Source organism: Actinia tenebrosa, unplaced genomic scaffold (assembly GCF_029948245.1).
Source record: "Actinia tenebrosa isolate PJP-AT-01 unplaced genomic scaffold, QUT_ActTen_1.0 PGA_scaffold9__36_contigs__length_13948895, whole genome shotgun sequence".
In the NCBI taxonomy this organism is placed as follows: domain Eukaryota; kingdom Metazoa; phylum Cnidaria; class Anthozoa; order Actiniaria; family Actiniidae; genus Actinia; species Actinia tenebrosa.
This window is the reverse complement of record NW_028292586.1, coordinates 7,292,545-7,309,734: the sequence shown is the minus strand read 5'-3', so window position 1 is coordinate 7,309,734 and position 17,190 is coordinate 7,292,545. Positions and strand designations below refer to the sequence as shown.

At 39.6% G+C, this 17,190-nt stretch overlaps 4 protein-coding genes and 1 long non-coding RNA gene across 6 annotated transcripts; 2 read left to right on the top strand and 3 right to left on the bottom strand.

The window, feature by feature from the left end:
- Positions 1-1,599: 1,599 nt before the first annotated feature.
- Positions 1,600-8,073, bottom strand: LOC116290168 (uncharacterized). Its single transcript, XM_031697162.2, has 2 exons — positions 7,939-8,073; positions 1,600-3,594 (listed from the first exon to the last, which is right to left on the bottom strand). Exon 2 carries the CDS (start codon positions 2,625-2,627, stop codon positions 1,704-1,706), a length of 924 nt encoding a protein of 307 aa, XP_031553022.2. The 5' UTR covers positions 2,628-3,594; positions 7,939-8,073; the 3' UTR covers positions 1,600-1,703.
- A 75-nt stretch (positions 8,074-8,148) lies between these two features.
- Positions 8,149-9,844, top strand: LOC116290170 (uncharacterized). Of its 2 annotated transcripts, XM_089025317.1 has the most exons (3): positions 8,149-9,133; positions 9,218-9,321; positions 9,482-9,842. In XM_089025317.1, the coding sequence occupies exon 1, from the start codon at positions 8,587-8,589 to the stop codon at positions 9,106-9,108; it is 522 nt and encodes a 173-aa protein (XP_088881443.1). In that variant the 5' UTR covers positions 8,149-8,586; the 3' UTR covers positions 9,109-9,133; positions 9,218-9,321; positions 9,482-9,842. The 2 variants fall into 2 exon arrangements, with proteins under 2 accessions (XP_088881443.1, XP_088881442.1); XM_089025316.1 differs by having other exon boundaries at positions 8,149-9,321; positions 9,482-9,844.
- Positions 9,845-12,313: 2,469 nt separating this feature from the next.
- On the bottom strand, positions 12,314-13,499 carry LOC148904651 (uncharacterized). The gene has a single exon (XM_089025287.1). The coding sequence runs from the start codon at positions 13,494-13,496 to the stop codon at positions 12,567-12,569; it is 930 nt and encodes a 309-aa protein (XP_088881413.1). The 5' UTR covers positions 13,497-13,499; the 3' UTR covers positions 12,314-12,566.
- Positions 13,500-13,521: 22 nt separating this feature from the next.
- Positions 13,522-13,819, bottom strand: LOC148904650 (uncharacterized). The gene is made up of 2 exons (XR_016118915.1): positions 13,675-13,819; positions 13,522-13,566 (listed from the first exon to the last, which is right to left on the bottom strand). It is a non-coding gene; the product is annotated as an uncharacterized LOC148904650 (long non-coding RNA).
- Position 13,820: 1 nt separating this feature from the next.
- LOC148904649 (uncharacterized protein KIAA1958-like) lies at positions 13,821-15,065 on the top strand (the record flags this gene model as incomplete). The annotated part of the gene is made up of 1 exon (XM_089024459.1): positions 13,821-15,065. A coding segment is annotated over one exon (1,215 nt), but the record flags the coding sequence as incomplete, so codon positions are not given.
- Positions 15,066-17,190: the final 2,125 nt, after the last annotated feature.

Genomic DNA, 17,190 nt, shown 5'->3' with positions numbered 1-17,190 from the left:
TGGATTTTGTAACAACTACTACTGGGGATACCCAGGAACTTGGACCCTCAACCCTCTCTATGATATCAAGTTCCACTAGCTCATCAAGCTTTTGGCTCAGTTTATCCCGCAGGTGGTAGGGTACTCGACGCATTTTTTGGGCCACTGGTGTGACCTCTGGGTCTATGGGGATCTTTAGTTGGAAATCCTTCAACTTTCCAATACCTTCACAACAATTTGGATGTTTATCCAGAATACTAGACTGTCCCTGGGACCCATCTAAAGACATGTTAAGGGCATTGATTTCTGGTCCCAGCTTTAACACTCCAAGCAATATTGCTGTATCCCGACCAAGGAGTGCTGGACCCTCTCCTTCAATCACAATGAAGTCAACACCACTTGCAAGTCTTTCCCCGATGGACACTTGGGCTGTAAACTTCCCAGCAACTGTCAGAGGTTCTTTACTCCCATATGGAAAGAGGTTCTGTGGACTACGGGTGGAGGTACATTGAATCTTGCTATCTTTCAGGTGTTCCCACAACTTCCTGTCAACAACATTACAACTAGCACCAGAGTCAATGATCATTTCAATTGGTATTCCTCCCACTTGAACCATTACTCGACCATTAACTGTACCATCGGAGCTACCATGAATACTAAATGCATATTTATCTTTACCTGGTCCTTGGTCATCATCATCATATTCAACTTGCCTTACATGTTGTCTCCCACCTTTGTTTCGCTCACTTGGCTGGGTCCTACACACTCTCTCGAAATGTCCAGTTCCTTGGCACTTCCTGCACTGCTTACCAATAGCTGGGCATTTAGGGTCTTTGGACCTGTGTCCTTCACGTCCACACGAGAAGCAGGTGATCTGACCCTTTCTTCCATCTCTCCTTTGGTCCCGCTGTACATAGTTTGTCTCAACAGTCACCTTATTGACTTCCTCTGATTTCCCTTCTATAGCACGGGCTTGCCTCTCTGACTGTTCCATAGCTCGAGCAATCTCTTTTAACTGTGCGAGGGTCAATCCTCGGCCCTTTTGGAGTAGCTTCAAACGAAGATTGTGCGATGAGCACTTGCTAATGACTTGATCCCTTATTTGCTCGTCCACTGCTGTATTTTCTCCGAATTCGCAGGTTTGGGCCTTCTGTCGCAGTCTGGTGATAAACTGATCCACAGTTTCATTAGGAAGTTGACTCATTTCGCGAAAACAAAGTCTCTCGTACGGCACATTTGCCTGAGGTTTGAAGTAATTATTCAATGCTCTAGTCGCTAGAGTATAAACACTCGCTTCATCATTCGTTTCCTCCATCAAGGTGAAATAAATATCCTGTACATTCATTCCAGCAGTGTGTAGAAGTAGTGCTTTCTTCTGTTCCGGGTCAGCGACTCCCTTGCCCGTAGCAAACAGCTCAAATGCACGTAGCCATCTTTGCCATCGGGCATCAAGACCAGCCGAGTCCGTGCAATCAAATGGCTCCAAGCCACCTAATTCAGATAAAAATCTGGCCATGTTGTCTTAAAACGATCAATCTATATCTAAGATTATCTTTGTGGTGATCCTCGTCGCCAAATGTGGTGTATTTTCTAAATAATAATCAACTACACTAAACCATGTGCTTTGATGCTCGTCTCTTTATTACACACATGCGCACTCGCACGCTTGCAAACCTAACAGGGGTGGGGTGGGTAAATCCACCAACACTACAATGTCTAAATAATTACTGTCCAAAATAGTGTCTTTTGACTCTGTCACATATACTCATGATCATTAGATCAATGAGTACATATTGTGTACTGGTCAGTACTTCCACTCTACTGTGGATATCTTTATCTATACTCATGATCATTAGATCAATGAGTACATATTGTGTACTGGTCAGTACTTCCACTCTGTGGATATCTTTATCTATACTCATGATCATTTGATCAATGAGTACATATTGTGTACTGGTCAGTACTTCCACTCTACTGTGGATATCTTTATCTATACTCATGATCATTAGATCAATGAGTACATATTGTGTACTGGTCAGTACTTCCACTCTACTGTGGATATCTTTATCTATACTCATGATCATTTGATCAATGAGTACATATTGTGTACTGGTCAGTACTTCCACTCTGTGGATATCTTTATCTATACTCATGATCATTAGATCAATGAGTACATATTGTGTACTGGTCAGTACTTCCACTCTACTGTGGATATCTTTATCTATACTCATGATCATTAGATCAATGAGTACATATTGTGTACTGGTCAGTACTTCCACTCTACTGTGGATATCTTTATCTATACTCATGATCATTTGATCAATGAGTACATATTGTGTACTGGTCAGTACTTCCACTCTACTGTGGATATCTTTATCTATACTCATGATCATTTGATCAATGAGTACATATTGTGTACTGGTCAGTACTTCCACTCTGTGGATATCTTTATCTATACTCATGATCATTAGATCAATGAGTACATATTGTGTACTGGTCAGTACTTCCACTGTGTGGATATCTTTATCTATACTCATGATCATTAGATCAATGAGTACATATTGTGTACTGGTCAGTACTTCCACTATGTCCAAAGTCCAATCCCGATAATGCTTCACCCACACTACTTTAAGTAATATTTCAAACATGCGAGAGAGTTCTTCCTCCGATTTCCAAACACTGAAAAGTGAGTTGAAAAAAGGAGGCGCAGCCGAGTTTTTTTAACTGACTTTGAGGTGTTTGGAAATCGGAGGAAGTATATATTCAACTCTCTCAAGTGTTTGATATTACTTCTCAAACTAATGAATATTTCTTGGAGAAAATCAAATAAAAAGTTTTTCCGAAATTTAATGCAAATTAAGAACACATATCCAAACCACCGTCACAGTATAGTAGTGATTTGCTTTGTTTTCTCCTCATTAAATATTCATGAGTATGAGAAGCAATAATCTATTCAAAAGCTGAAAAATAATTGGTAAACTGTGAACTGTCCCTCTTACCAAAAATAGAAGATGTAATTCTAATCCAATTGCTCTTATGTTCAGCGGTTGGCTGTGGGGTTCTGAGTGATGTTCTTATTATTGGGGTAGGTTTGGTGACAGGTTCATTTGAACCTGAATCCTCATTGCTGGATGCATTAGAGGATGCTAGTGTTGGCTGTACATGAGTTGATGGTCTTGTTGTGGGTTGAGGGCTGGTTTTCTTTTCCTTCCTTGGGGTAATAGGTACTTGTTCACACCTTTCAATTATAGAACTCCACTGAAACCCATCCATACAAGACCCTTTCTTGCATATGGCATTTTGTATTGTCGTACATTCTCTTAGGGTCTGTTGTCCAACAGTTGCACAAAAATGGCAGGGATGACATGCTCCAAAATCGCTTTGGTCTGAAAATGTCCCCCTTTTGCAAGGTATGCATTGCATGGTTGTGCTTCTCCTTAATGCAATAGACCCACATTGTGGATATAGCCCTTCTCCAGGTGGGCAATCAAGGCATTTGATGCAGCTACAATCGCTGAAATTACTATTCTTGCAATGAAGCACTTCATCGTATCGACATGAACTTCCATTAGCAGCTTGCAGCAACTTTAATATGAAGATGAAGACGATCAATACCTGTTATTAAAAAAAATTAAAGGTTTTTACTTTAGAACAACATGCATTTTCAAGGCACCTTTTATTCTCTTTCAACTCAATTTATATATTCACCAATTTCAATTAAATGAAACATTTCGGCTTGCGTAATGTTTTCCTATTTGAAACCAGTCATGTCAATCTCTTGAAAATAAAAAGCTTTGCTTGAGTTCATATTCATCATGTGTCTTCTCATGTGCAACTGTTCAACAAAGAAATTATATTCTAGGAATGACACATGGTCTGAAATGGGAAAATATTATGCCAATGGCATGGTCAAAGGGTCTATTGCCCGGGGGGGGGGGGGGGGTGTACTACCACCCCAACTTGGGTAGGGGTGTGCCGCCAGGACCTCAAAACCCTGACCCTATCCCAGACCTAAAATTTTGATTTTACATACCCTACCCAAGACTAAAACTAAGAATTGTATACCCTATCCCAGACTAAATGACAGAAAATACGGTTTTACAATCGATTGCAATCAATATTTACTAACGTTTTTATTGTTTTTGGTCGGCAGAAAGCATAGCCTATTCGCCAGACAAAAACGACCAGAACCCTATCCCAGACTAAAATGATACCCTATCCCAGACAAAATGTCAAAAAATGATACCCTACCTCAGACCCAAAAGCCCAAAAACCATACCTTATAGGGCGGCACATACCCGTATAGCAAATATAGGAGTACCCCCCCCCCCCCCAGGGTTTATTGTACATTTAATTAATCATACCCTTAGTGACTAATGTCATTTAGCTACTTCTCTCTACCCCAAAAGCGGATGTAAGACGTGAGCAGGTTCCAACACAGAACAGACCTTTCTTATCTGCCTCTCTAGTTCAAGTTATTATTGTTTATTTATTTATATATTCTATTTACTGGGATAATTACAGCCTTTCTCAATCACACACACCTTCTAGCGATTGTTTCTATCACAACAAAACGTCAATCAAGGGGTTTCAATAACATTGTTGGAAAATACAAAGTTTAAGTTTTCAAGAGGATTTGCCTATGGAATGTTGTGAAAACAGTACAGAAATTATAAGGATGAGTCTTCTTTTTCTTCTTCAATTTTTTATGAATTTATTCTGAGCTTTCGGCTCACAAATTGACAGTTCACAAATACTCCATTTTACAGTTCCATTCAGTGACCACAAATAATAGTTCCTAGCCGAGGCTGGAGTTTCCGCGCATAGTAAAACTACAGTTTATCATGCAGGGTAACTCCAGCCTCGGCTAGGCAACTATTATTCATGGTCACTGAATGGAACTGTAAAATGGAGTATTGGCAGTTCACAAATTCTTAAGATCAAAATTGGAATGCACAGAAATTTTCTTAAGTGTGCTTAGTAAAAGAATGATTTTTTTTCTAGATGAAATGCTTGTCAAAGACTTCCTACAAAGCTAGATAACGATTTGATTACAGCTTGATTTTGAGTGCTGGTAGCAAGTTCTAACCGGACTATGTGGCAAATCTGGTTCTAGGGTAGTTACTAAAACAAGGAACGACCTGAAACCACCTGGAACAGCCTAAAACCACTTGAAACCACCTAAAACCACCTGAAACCACCTAAAACCACCTGAAACCATCTTGGAACCACCTGAAACCAGCCATAACATTAAATCTCCATCGAGTTTGTCGTCCAGTTGGTGTATTTTATTGTTTTTTATCGATCGATCGAGTACTTTGTTTTCATTGGAAGGTATGTACAGCATGATAGAATGCCATATAGTCGCCCATACGTATATAGTCTCCCATAGAAGTTAACATACTTATACCTCACCACTTCCTTGCTATGATTACCTGTTCCTAGCTATGAACAGCCGTCCCTAACTGCCATCAACAGACTACTGTCCTTAGCTATGATTACAATTTGAACATTTTTTACATACTTTAATGTGTAAATTTGTGAAACTAAAACATAGGCCTAGCTAGGAGGGTTCAGAGGTGCCCATGACCCCCTTTCAAAACCCAAGATAAAAAAGTCTCACCATGATGCAGTATGTAATATGATGCCATAGTGACAATTTGGTATGTTGTGACCCCCACGCCCCCTGCCCCCCCCCCCCCCCCCCCCCCCCTCCTATGACAAATCCTGGATATGTCCCTGCTTAACGTAATTCAGCCATGTTGCCTGCAAGTTTTTAAGTTAATTAAAGTATCTATATACACTTTTTTCAATAAAGTTAGTCATCAAAAACCTAGAAAGCTGAGATCACTGAGCATCATGGGAAACTTTCCATATCAAAAAAGCATATATATACAAAGCTTTGTTAATACAAACTGCAGCTCGATGATGCTCAGAAGAGGTGAGACTGTAACTGGTAAAAGATTCGCAAGTCCATGAACAGTTATCAAGCGTTTGAACATGTAAAATGAATCTACCCATAATCCTGGTTGGCCTCAGCTTTATAGCTTTTCAGGTGACTAACTTTATTGAAATAAATGTACATAGGGAAAGTTAATCTATATATAGGTACAGGAAACCATTAGCAGAGAATGCTGATAATAGCTAGGGACAGTTTATGATAGCTAAGGACGGTTGATCATAGCTAGGAAGAGTAGATCATAGGTAGGGACGGTTGATCATAGCTAGGAACAGGTAATCATGGCAAGGAAGTGGTGAGGTATATGTATGGAATACTTCTATGGGAGACTATACGTATGGGTGACTATATGGCATTCTACCATGCAGTAACGTAACATACCTTCGAACGAAAACAAACACTTGATCGATTGATAAAAGCCAATAATAAAAATACACAAACTGGACGACAAACTCAATGGAGATTCGATTTTTTGGCTCGTTTCAGGTGATGGTTTCAAGATGGTTTCAGGTGGTTTCAGGTGGTTTCAAGATGGTCTCAGGTGGTTTCAGGTGGTTTCAAGATGGTTTCAGGTGGTTTCAGGTCGTTCCTTGTTTTAGTAATGCACCAGTCGTTAGACATCCCCCGCACCCCCCCTGAGGCATACCCGGGGGCATAGCAGGGATTTCACCCTATTTTCACATGTATTTGGTTTCCTGATGGTTGGGGAAAGCGCTTCAATTCACAGCTTTGGCTGCAACCCAGGGACTGACCGGGGACTGCACTTTTCCGTTTTGGGGACTGGGACAGAGTGAGCACCTCGTGTGTGTTTACGTAGTCATAATGAAGATGAAGACGGGAAGATTTTGGGTTGTCCTTCACGAATTAGCAAGATGTGATCCTATTGGAGGGCACACATGTGTAGAACAATAGAAAACAATGACCTTTCCCTAACCCTGCCCCTAAACCTAACCAATCACAGGGGACGTTGCAAATTCGTAAAGCCCAACCAAAGATTTTCATCGCATATAATATTTATGTTTTTCTAAGCCATCGATGGGAAAATGGCTTTTCCATTCTCTATGATAGAGAAAAAGACAGAAAAAGAAAAAGACAAACAAAAAGGGAAGCAAATAAGCTGGTACTACATGGAATAATTATTGAACATTTAAATCTATTTCTTTGTCGGTAAACACATTTCTGCTGCAAAAGATATGAAATATCCTGGCAGTTGACATTAAGATTAACTGCTCAAAAGATGACGCGGGGACTTCACTTTTATTTTCCCATGGGGCGGGGCTTTCATTACCTTTCACTGAGGGAAAAAGTGAAGTCCCCGGGTATGCCTCAGGGGGGGTGCGGGGGATGTCAAATGACTGGTGCATAGCTTCCCAGGTTCTAGACCAACAAGTCAAACCGGTTATCGATCTTCAATGAAGCATTTTCAAAAATTCTCAATGGTATCATTTACAGTATTTAGGAGCAAAAAAAAAAAAAAAACATTAAAAAAACATTTAAAAAAACAAAATCGTACTTCCAAAGACACTTTTTTGGCGAAACAATTCAATTCTGTTCAAAAGATCTGCGATATCATGGATTTGAACAAGTCATCCCGCCATCTTGACAGTAAAACTACTGAGATAAAAAAATCGGTAACTTATATTTCTGGATCGATTCTTCCCTAAAGTATAAAAAAATCGACTAACAACAGTTTCTTTTTTATTACTATCGACTAAGAATAAATCCTAAAGACTGCATTCGAATAAAAAGATTTGACCGCCGGCCGGCGCCGCCATCTTAATGGAGACTCGTCAAGATCAAGAAAGACACTCGAGAAAGCAAAATTTTCTCTTATTTCTGAATTGATTCGTCTCTAAAGTTAACAACAATCGCCCACGAAAGGATATTAATCGTTACTATAAAAAACTCTCGAAAGGCAGTCCAAAAACAAGGAAAAATGCCCGTCCTTCAAATATCAAATGAATAAGCAAAAATGTAGGCTTTTTTGAGGTATGTCTAACCTTGTAAGTTGTAGGTGGTCTACACGTGAAATCACCTTCCCTACGACTAAACTTCATCATGAAAATGTTTGCCAAGGTCTTGATAAGCTTCTTTAGGTGTTTTGGAACAGTAAAATTAAAATTTGTAGAGAGCCTTTCGGTTCCTCTGCGAAGTCTGTGATTCTTCGAGGAAAGAGAAAAATCGCAGAAGTGACGACGTTTCTTAAACAGGAAGTTCCGGTATAAAAGGGGAGGCTCCGCCCCCGGCCCCTTTCACGTCAGTTTCGAGATTCAAAATTTGAAAATGGTACATCCAAAATGGCAGACGACAGCTAGCGGACAGAAGTCCAGTGCTCAAAAAAACATCATCATTGTTTAAATTTAACAAATATATATTCCCTAATTTGTTAATAAATACATTTATAAATGAAAAAGGAATGTTATAAGCATGATTTTATCGAAGTTGTGACCCAAAAAGTTGAAATATACCCGTACCGAAAAACGTAAACAAAGCGTAATGTGTTTAGTTGTGCCGTGACAAGAAACTCACAAAAAGCAACATAGTGTTCCCGCCTTTTTCTCCAAGTTTTGACACACGTTTGCGCGGGAAAACACTGGCAGCTTTGACACTTTATAAGTTTTCATGTTGTCTTCCTGTTGGTGTCAAAAATGGCAGCAAAAGAAAGTCGAAAAAGATCGAGATTCACTCTCCAATTTGAAGATAACGAGGAGAAACTCTCCTTACTTCGCGCCAGAATAGCGGAATCGAAAAAATTACTGGGCGAATTCAATAATTATTCATGGATTTCGAAGCTTATAGATTTTTACGACTCCCATCGTGAGAAAAAGAGTGATGCCGGTCGGCCGGAGACGTCTGGGACAATAGATGTAAAACTTCCAGTTATCGCTCCGCCTTCTTCTTCCTCTGGTCATGAGCCTTCAAAAGTAGAAATCCAAACAGCTCTGGAGGACGACGGCGGAAAGTACTTTATCGCTTGTAAAGCTACAATTCGTAGCCTGGTGAAGGGCTTGACGGAGTCCAAAGGATGCTGTTCTGTTTGTGGTGGGTTTTTACTTCTCGATAGCTTCCAGATGGAAAGAAGAGGGCATTGTGGCCGTATTAGCAGGTCCGTATTAGCTTCACATGCGAAAACAACCATGAAACTGTCTGGTTTAGTTCGCCAATCTTGAAGTCCAAATACGTTGCAAACCTCAGGTGAGCACTGCATTTTTTAGTAAGCCAAGCTAACTTGCTTTTTCGGCTCTCAAAATAAGTAATAATAATGTTCTATTGCTATAGAGTAATTCATGGATTCATGAGCTCTGGGCTAACTGAAACCCAATATCGTGGTTTCACCGAAGCAGCTTCTCTTGGCTCAGTTGAACATACATATTTAGATTCAGGTAAGCTTATAATATTAGATATTTTGTTAGTTTACAAGCTAATATGAAAAGCTAATTGCACTTCATTTTATAAACTTACTTTTATGCACGCATGCATGGTTATTTATAGCATTGGTATGGTATAACCATTATTTATTATGCCATATAATTTATCTTTCAGCTCAGCTCAAAAGCATTCGTATGATGGGTTGATATAATGTTGAACCAGAGATATCCGTGTGATCCAACTCACTACATAACAAGACAAGTTTATTTCTGTTTACTTTTGTTATGTTATAGTTTATTTTTCTATTTGATCCTATTTTGATTTCATTCTTTTCCTACATGCATGCGATTCACAAACCATTTCATTCATTCATAAAACTTTTTGTGACATTTTAATATTTTTTCCTCAATTATTTCCTCATTGTTGATCTTTTTTTAGTTTTCAATAAATTGGGTTATCTTTCTGCATGTAATAATTTGTTTATTACACATTTAGGCTCGATATATAACACACACAAAAATGTTTTATTGTCTTAAATATCCTTAACCGACTTACACCATTTCAAAATGTTAAAGAATTATACGTTTCCAATTCAATATCATTCAAGATATTAAAGCTTATTAAAAATGTAAGAAGCACAAAATTCATCTTGAATTTGATAGAAACTAGACGCCCTTATTGGCGTTTACTCGGGCTACCTATGTCGAAAACAAAGAAGGTGAGAAAGTAGTAGAAGTGTGAAAGTAAAGGAGCGCAATCGGAGAGGATGTGTTTATGTTGGTCAACCCCGAAAACATGAGAGGGTCTCGCGGGAACCGTTGTTGCCAGGCGGTTTGCTTGGTAAAAAAGATAAAAGAATATTGAGCATTTTGTAGGGCTAATGCTTTGGCATTTTCGCTTCCTGATCCAAATGCTTCACGATTGATAGCAGATGGTAGTGGTATCTTACTTGCGGACAGCTACTGTCTTCGATATTGCAGGCTCTGTACGAATCCCACCTATGCCCTACCCCCACGGGTAACTTGAAAGTTTTTTAACTCGTGGATACGCGAAGCGTAGAAACGAGTTATTGTGAGGGGTCTGAATGTCACTCGCTCACTCGCTCACTCGCTCGCTCAATCATTTGTTAGCAGATCGATTCTTAAACGTTAATCGATCGTCCTACGTCATTATTTACGAACACTACCCGAAACTCGAAGTTCTTTTACGAATGCCGGGTGAAGCTCCTTGCCATATAAGGACTTGATCGACTATTTGTATAAGAATTTAGAGCTTTATTTTTCAATGTGGGATAATCTATCTAGCTAAGCACTTAGAAATTAGATTGAGTATGCGCACTCTCGCACATAGCTTTTACTTCGGATCATTATATATTTCTGATGGAAAAAATATAAAAGAAGATTCGGTTTGGGGTGAGATAATTAAACTGAAATGCCTAACTTAGATTTTCAAAGTGTGAAATCTTAACTTCAAGTAAGCAAATCGAAATCACTTATTTACAGTCGTGTTGTCAACATATATGTTCCATATTTACCAAAATGAAGGCCCAAAAACAAAAGCAGTATTCCGTAATATATGAAGCAAAGGCCAGACTTCAAGACTTGGAGGAGTTTATTTTCTTTAGAGAAAGGTCAGAAAGCCACAGTAAGCAACAAGAGAGTTAACGCCGATTGAAGTCTTTTAAAATTCTTTTGAATTGAAGTTCAAACGGAATTCGCTTCAAAGCTCAACAAAATGACAAAGAACTAATCAAAGTAGAAATTGGAATGGAAATCAAGGCAGATTACCTATCTTACCAGTTAGATTAAGGATATAAAGTGGGATATAAACGATCTCAAAGGTAAGTTGGAAGCCGTTCAAAAGCCGTCGATCGTGTAGTAGTTACATTCAAAAACTAAATGTGATTCAAATTATCGATTTATTAAAAGATTCATCTCAAAACTCAACAAGATAACAAGAAACTAAACAAAATAGAAGTCCAAAGGGAAATATAAGGCCGATTGCCTATCTTACCAGTTTAGATTGAGGATTAAAGCGAGCGAACTCAAAGGTAAATACTTCGAGTAACGACACAGGGAACCCAATCTCTAAACAATGCAAGTTTATGTCACGTATTAAACACAACTCTGTTTGATTTTGGCACCTATTGCTTAGCAGTGAAAATCGCAAGCCAAGCTAATGCCCTATGCTAGACTACCGGTTATTTTCGTCAATTCTAATCGCCATATATTTAATAGCTACAGCTGACTTTCATAGCGTTCCTCTACTATTCCTGCATGAGTTCAAATTCACGTTTGCATAGCTTAATTTGCGTTTCTCAGCATTAACCTTTTTTTGTGCATTTGATTTGTGTTTCCTTATGATACCTTGTCTTGCAGTGTTTGATAATTGAGTTGAGCAGGATATAAATAAAATATGGTAATCTAACTCATTTTGAAGTGTTTGTGTTGTTATACCAATCATTTTCTGTACTAAGGTGGATACACTGGTTACTTTTTCAAACATATCAAATTCCCCATTGTATAACACTATGAGATAAAAGTCGGTGGTCCGGCATTTATGGTGAAAAATGCAACAAATGCAAGAATTGGACAGCCATGCTAAAAATCCAGTATTGCCTTTTGTATTATTTGTTATTATCTTCTGTAGTTCTAATTTGCTTGTAGCAGATGTGCAGCACAATTTGCCTTGTTTTTGTAAATTATTTTTAACACTTATATCTGCATCATATATCTGAAGGCTTGCTGGTAAATCATTGATTGTAAGGCACTCTTTGTTGAGGCTCCGAGTATAAAACATGTTTCCATGATCAGAAATTGATTCCAATGTATCTGAATTCCAATAGTTACAGGCTTTTAAAACAGAAAAACAAATACAATAAAATGATATAGCGCAGCAACGTTTCAAAATTATACCATTCATATAGGCATTGAAACTTGTATTATGACTGTTGTGGCTTTGTTGATCATCATCTGTGTCTTTACCAATCACTTCACTCTGTTCAGTTATGTGGGTTGGTAGATTGTTTGGTCCGTCAACGGTGATGGTGACGGACGCTCTGGGGTGTTCTCTGAAACGAGCTCTTCTCCATTCGCCCTTGGAGAATATGTGATGCTCTAGTCTCGTTGATGGGGGCCTATGGATTGTACTATGTGTTATGGTCAGGTCCCGTTTATAGCGTTGAGAGTGCTGTCTTCTTCGGCGCCGATGACTGTTGTGGGTGCTGTGTACGCTGACTGTTGTGATTTGGGCGATAGGCTCAGATTCTAGTGCCTGGATGTTGGCGGGTTTTTTGGCGTTGCTTTCGTCTTCGGGCCCTGTAGCAGTTTATGCACACTTGATGGGGCTTGGTGTTCCATCCTCGCGCTCCTTCTGTAAAGGTTTTGAAGGGACTCTTACAGTCGGGGCAAGTTGCCTCTTTGGCTTGATCTGGATGTGATGGGGCCGCAGAGGGTTGTGTTCTTCGTTGTTGCTGGAATGATGACATGCCAGAGAGGGTTGATGGTGGGAGTGCATTTCGGGCCATTTCTTTGTTTTCCACCAAGGCAATAACGTCGTTCACCGCTTTCTGCAGGATGTCTTTGGTCCCGAGTACCTCGCGACGTATGTCGGGGTCGTAAATGCCGTTGAGTAAGACGTCTCGGAGGATGTGGTCTGTGTAGTTAACGGTTTTGCCGCACTCGCACCGTGTGCTGTAGGCACAGGTTTCGGCCTTTCCTCGCGCCCGAGCTGTGAAGGCACGGAATGCCTCGTCGCGTTCCTGATGTAATTGCAGCAACTCGGTGCGTATAACGCACGTGGCAACCGGGATGACGGCCAGTGAGCGCATAGCAGAGAGAAGATTTCCGAGGGATTCCGATGTTGCCTTGTGGTTGGCCCTTAGGATGCTATCTCCCAATGCAGGTCCAGCACACTGAAAGAGCTGAGATGGGGCTGAAGCATCGTCTATGCCAGAGCCAGAGCGAAATACTTCCCAACGGCGGACGAATACGTTCCATTCCTCTATTGAAATGCCGATGTCTACTTTCGGCCGATCTAGTTTCGGTCCTCTTGACGCTGGGGCCTGGAGCGTTGTGGCAGTGTCTCTGTGTGCTAGCCCATGGTTATTTAGTAGTGCAACGGCGACGGCGTCTGTGACATCCTGTGTCTTAAAGGTGCAGCTAGGAACAGAACATTCAACTACAACCATGACTCTATCGTGAAGAAAGAGATGCTTCTCGATGTCTGATAGTATTTTATTCTACAACGATGATAGAGTCCTAAGATACAAATATATAAAATCTAAGCTAAATAATAGCACTTAAAGTAAATCATGTATAGATAAATGTGAAGTAAACGATTACACATATAATAAATGGAAAACTTACATAAATAAAGATATACTGGTGCTGAATAGTCTTGTATTATAGTTCTGTCCTAAAACGTAATCTTAACGTAAACAAGATGGCCGCTCCTACTGAGCCGGTCAGCGGTATCTAACTCGTGTCCAGGCCCTAGTGGCCAGTAGAGAACTCTTCAGAAAGAGCACAGGGAAGTTGAAAACATTCCTCCAGCTGAGCTCAATGAGTTGCTGAGCGAGTTCATACTTACCGTTCGTACAGTAGAGGGAAAAAATTATGAGCCAACGTCCCTCCGAGGCATGATTGCTAGCTTTGAAAGATTTTTAAAGCGCAAAAACTACCAAGTCAGTATTATCAGCGATTTGGCATTTGAAAAAAACCGTAAAACCCTGCAGTCTAAGCAAAAAGCGCTAAAGAAACGAGGCAAAGGTAATAAGCCAAATGCATCAGTGGCATTGACAGAAGATGAGATGAAAGTCCTCTATGAAAAAGGTCTCCTTGGAATTTCAAGTCCTGAGGCGCTTCTTAACTCTCTTTGGCTGAACAATACTCTTCATTTCGGACTTCGTGGGATTCAGGAACATCACAGTATGTGCTGGGGCAATGTGACTTTGAACAAAACAGCGGGTGGCGTCGAGTATCTAGAATACAACGAAAGGCAAACGAAAACACGTACCGGCGCAAACGCAACTGATGTGAGGCCGTTTCCACCAAAAATGTTCGCCACGGACAGTGAAAAAGATCCCGTCAAAGTTTACAAACTGTTTGCACAGAAAAGGCCCGGTAATACTAAAGAACGAGACAGTCCTTTTTATTTGGCCGTAAATAACGTTAAAGTCAGAAGCGCTTCCTTAAGCAAACTTTGGTTCAAAAGCAACAAGGTGGGTGTAAACAAACTGGGCGGGTTGATGAAAGAGATGGCAGAAAAAGCTGGCATAGAAAATCCTAAACTTAGAAATCATAGTGGAAGAAAAACTATGGTTCAAACATTAAGCGACAACGGAGTTCCACCGGCCCATATAGCACAGCTTTCCGGCCACAGAAATCTAAAAAGTATAGAAAATTACAGTTCGCTTTCTACAAAACAACAACAATCCATGTCGAATATGCTGGCAAATATATCCAACGAAAAAGTTTTGAGCCTGCCAAACGCAACTTCCGTCCAAAATCCAATTGAAAATGCTGGATTTCGTTCCCTAGCACAGCCTCAGCAATCTAGCAGCAATACAGGTCAACAGTCAGTAGCATTATTTAGTGGAGCCGTTATCCAAGGAGGACAGTTTTCAATCACAATAAACACTCTGAATAAATCGCCAACCATACCATCCCAAGAAATCCGTCCACAGAAAAGAATTCGTGTATTATATAGCAGTTCTGATGAAGATTAAATTGAACAAATTGAATTGTAAATTGATTCTACTTTGTGTCTGTTATTTTTACATCAAGATTTAAGCTAGCTTTTAGTCTGTTGTAAACGAGTTTTCACTTGAAGCTCGTATATAGACTTCATTTTCAAACTTGAGAAATTATGATTTCAAGGACACTTCATAAATAAATTAAATTTATCTATATTTATCTATTTATTTATGTTTAAATATTTACATTATTTTATTTGTTTGCTTCATTCGTTTTTCTAATTAAATTGTTAAACAGAAATTGTCGTATTTTTTGCATAATGTCAGTGTGTGTTATTGCACTCGAATGGCTTCCTGCCTGCGGCGCGGCCGTAGATGCACGTACATAAAAACCCAGAAAATCTTAGTATGTATGAAATAAAAAAATTACACCACGGAAAGTGCCTGAACGATTTTTATTCACTTGTTGCTACGCACCAAAAAACTCACTCGTTCGCTGCGCTCACTCGTTCGTTTTTTGGTGCTGCGCAACTCGTGAATAAAAATCGTTCGTGGCACTTTCCGTGGAGTAATCTCTATTTACGTGAAACTTTCAATTTAATTCAGGCTTTAAGTTACACTTCGGGGCAGCCTCCAAACTGAAGATTAGATAAAAGCAAAATCTCACCAGTGTTTGCCCAAGAAAGTAACTGCTCAGCTACGCGACGAAGGGTTGCTTTAGCTTCCTCGTCTGCCATCTCTTCAAGCTACAGTAAGTGTAGTTCGTGCAGCACTAAGGCACGTGTGATGAGCCCACGTCATCACTGTACATCTGCTTACTATGGCATAGGTCAAACGCACTCGTGCGTGAAGTTCAATGGTAGAACTTGAATGTTGGATTGCAATCCAGCAATGACGGAAAGTATATGTCTTTGTATCTAAAAACTTTAAAACCTTAGTCCTTGAACGAGAAACTCTAATGGTTCATTTTAATATACTGTTTAGAAAATAACGTTCTCAAAGTTGAATGTTGAAATTGATGTATGTCAAAAGAACAATGTTGAATTTTGTCCAGGCACGGAAAGCTATTAACGAATGTTCAATCGTGGAACTCGAATGTTGGACGAGATTACAGCTAAGTTGAAATCGAAATCTTCAATGTCGGAAAAGCAACTAACAATATTGCATTGCAAGTGAAACACTGAATTCTTTATTAGAATGTTGAAAACATGATATTGAATTTTGTCGGGCTTACCATAAACCACGAAACGAAACGAAACGAAACGAAACGAAACGAAACAATAAAATGCGAAACGCGGATTTCGCATTTTACAGATCTGTAAAATGCGAAACGACAGACTGTAAAATGCGAAATGTATATTCAGTTTAAAATATATAAATAGATGAAAGTGAAACTGGATATAAACTTAACGATTGTGTTACCTGAGGCTATGCGATCCCATGTTTAACTGTCCCATGTTTTACTTTGAATGTCTGTGGGAAGAACAATGGAAACTTTCGTTTACAGTTTAGTTAAACTAAGGGCGCTAGGGCAAAAATTGGTGGTTTTTTAGCCGTTAGACTCCGTTATATTGGTGTTTTTTTAGCCGTTAGAAACTGCTTAAACTGTTACTCATCTGTTCTGTTATGTGCTGGCTTGATTTATTCAAAATACTGCTGTGACCAACGGTCCAATCGTACGTAACGAACTACTGTATCCTATACCTGCCTCGTGACCGCTTACGTAAGCGTACGCGTCGGTTAATAAGTTAATAAGTTAATAAGTTAATCCAAAACCCCTAGAATAACCAAAAATGAACTGGGGTAGGAAAAGAAAGGCCAATCTATTGTTCTCTCGTCTGCTCGTGTAATAGGATTAAAGTGAAAGGTACGGTGGCAATTTGTTTACTCAGCGATGACAGATGTGTAACCAACGAAACCTAACGAACCAACTTCGAATCCAGCCGAACTGGCCTCGGCCAAACTCGAACCCCGACTTACTTGTCAACTTACCGTTTGCATTTAAATTCAGGATAGGTTTCGCTATGGCTGTAAATTACAAACAGTTTTAAAAAAACAGTTCCATTCGAACAGACTCCAAAAAATCCAAGAAATATAAATAATAACTGTACCTTCTCTTAGTATTATGGCTGTCCGCTGTATAAGTAATTGCTAGTAAAAGCGATTGCTGCGGAATACAATTTTGCAT

Excerpts from the sequence above, each read along its gene's own strand:
- LOC116290168 (XM_031697162.2), bottom strand. The coding sequence starts at position 2,627 with ATGTTTGAAATATTACTTAAAGTAGTGTGGGTGAAGCATTATCGGGAT.
- LOC116290170 (XM_089025316.1), top strand. The coding sequence starts at position 8,587 with ATGGCAGCAAAAGAAAGTCGAAAAAGATCGAGATTCACTCTCCAATTT.
- LOC148904651 (XM_089025287.1), bottom strand. The coding sequence starts at position 13,496 with ATGGTTGTAGTTGAATGTTCTGTTCCTAGCTGCACCTTTAAGACACAG.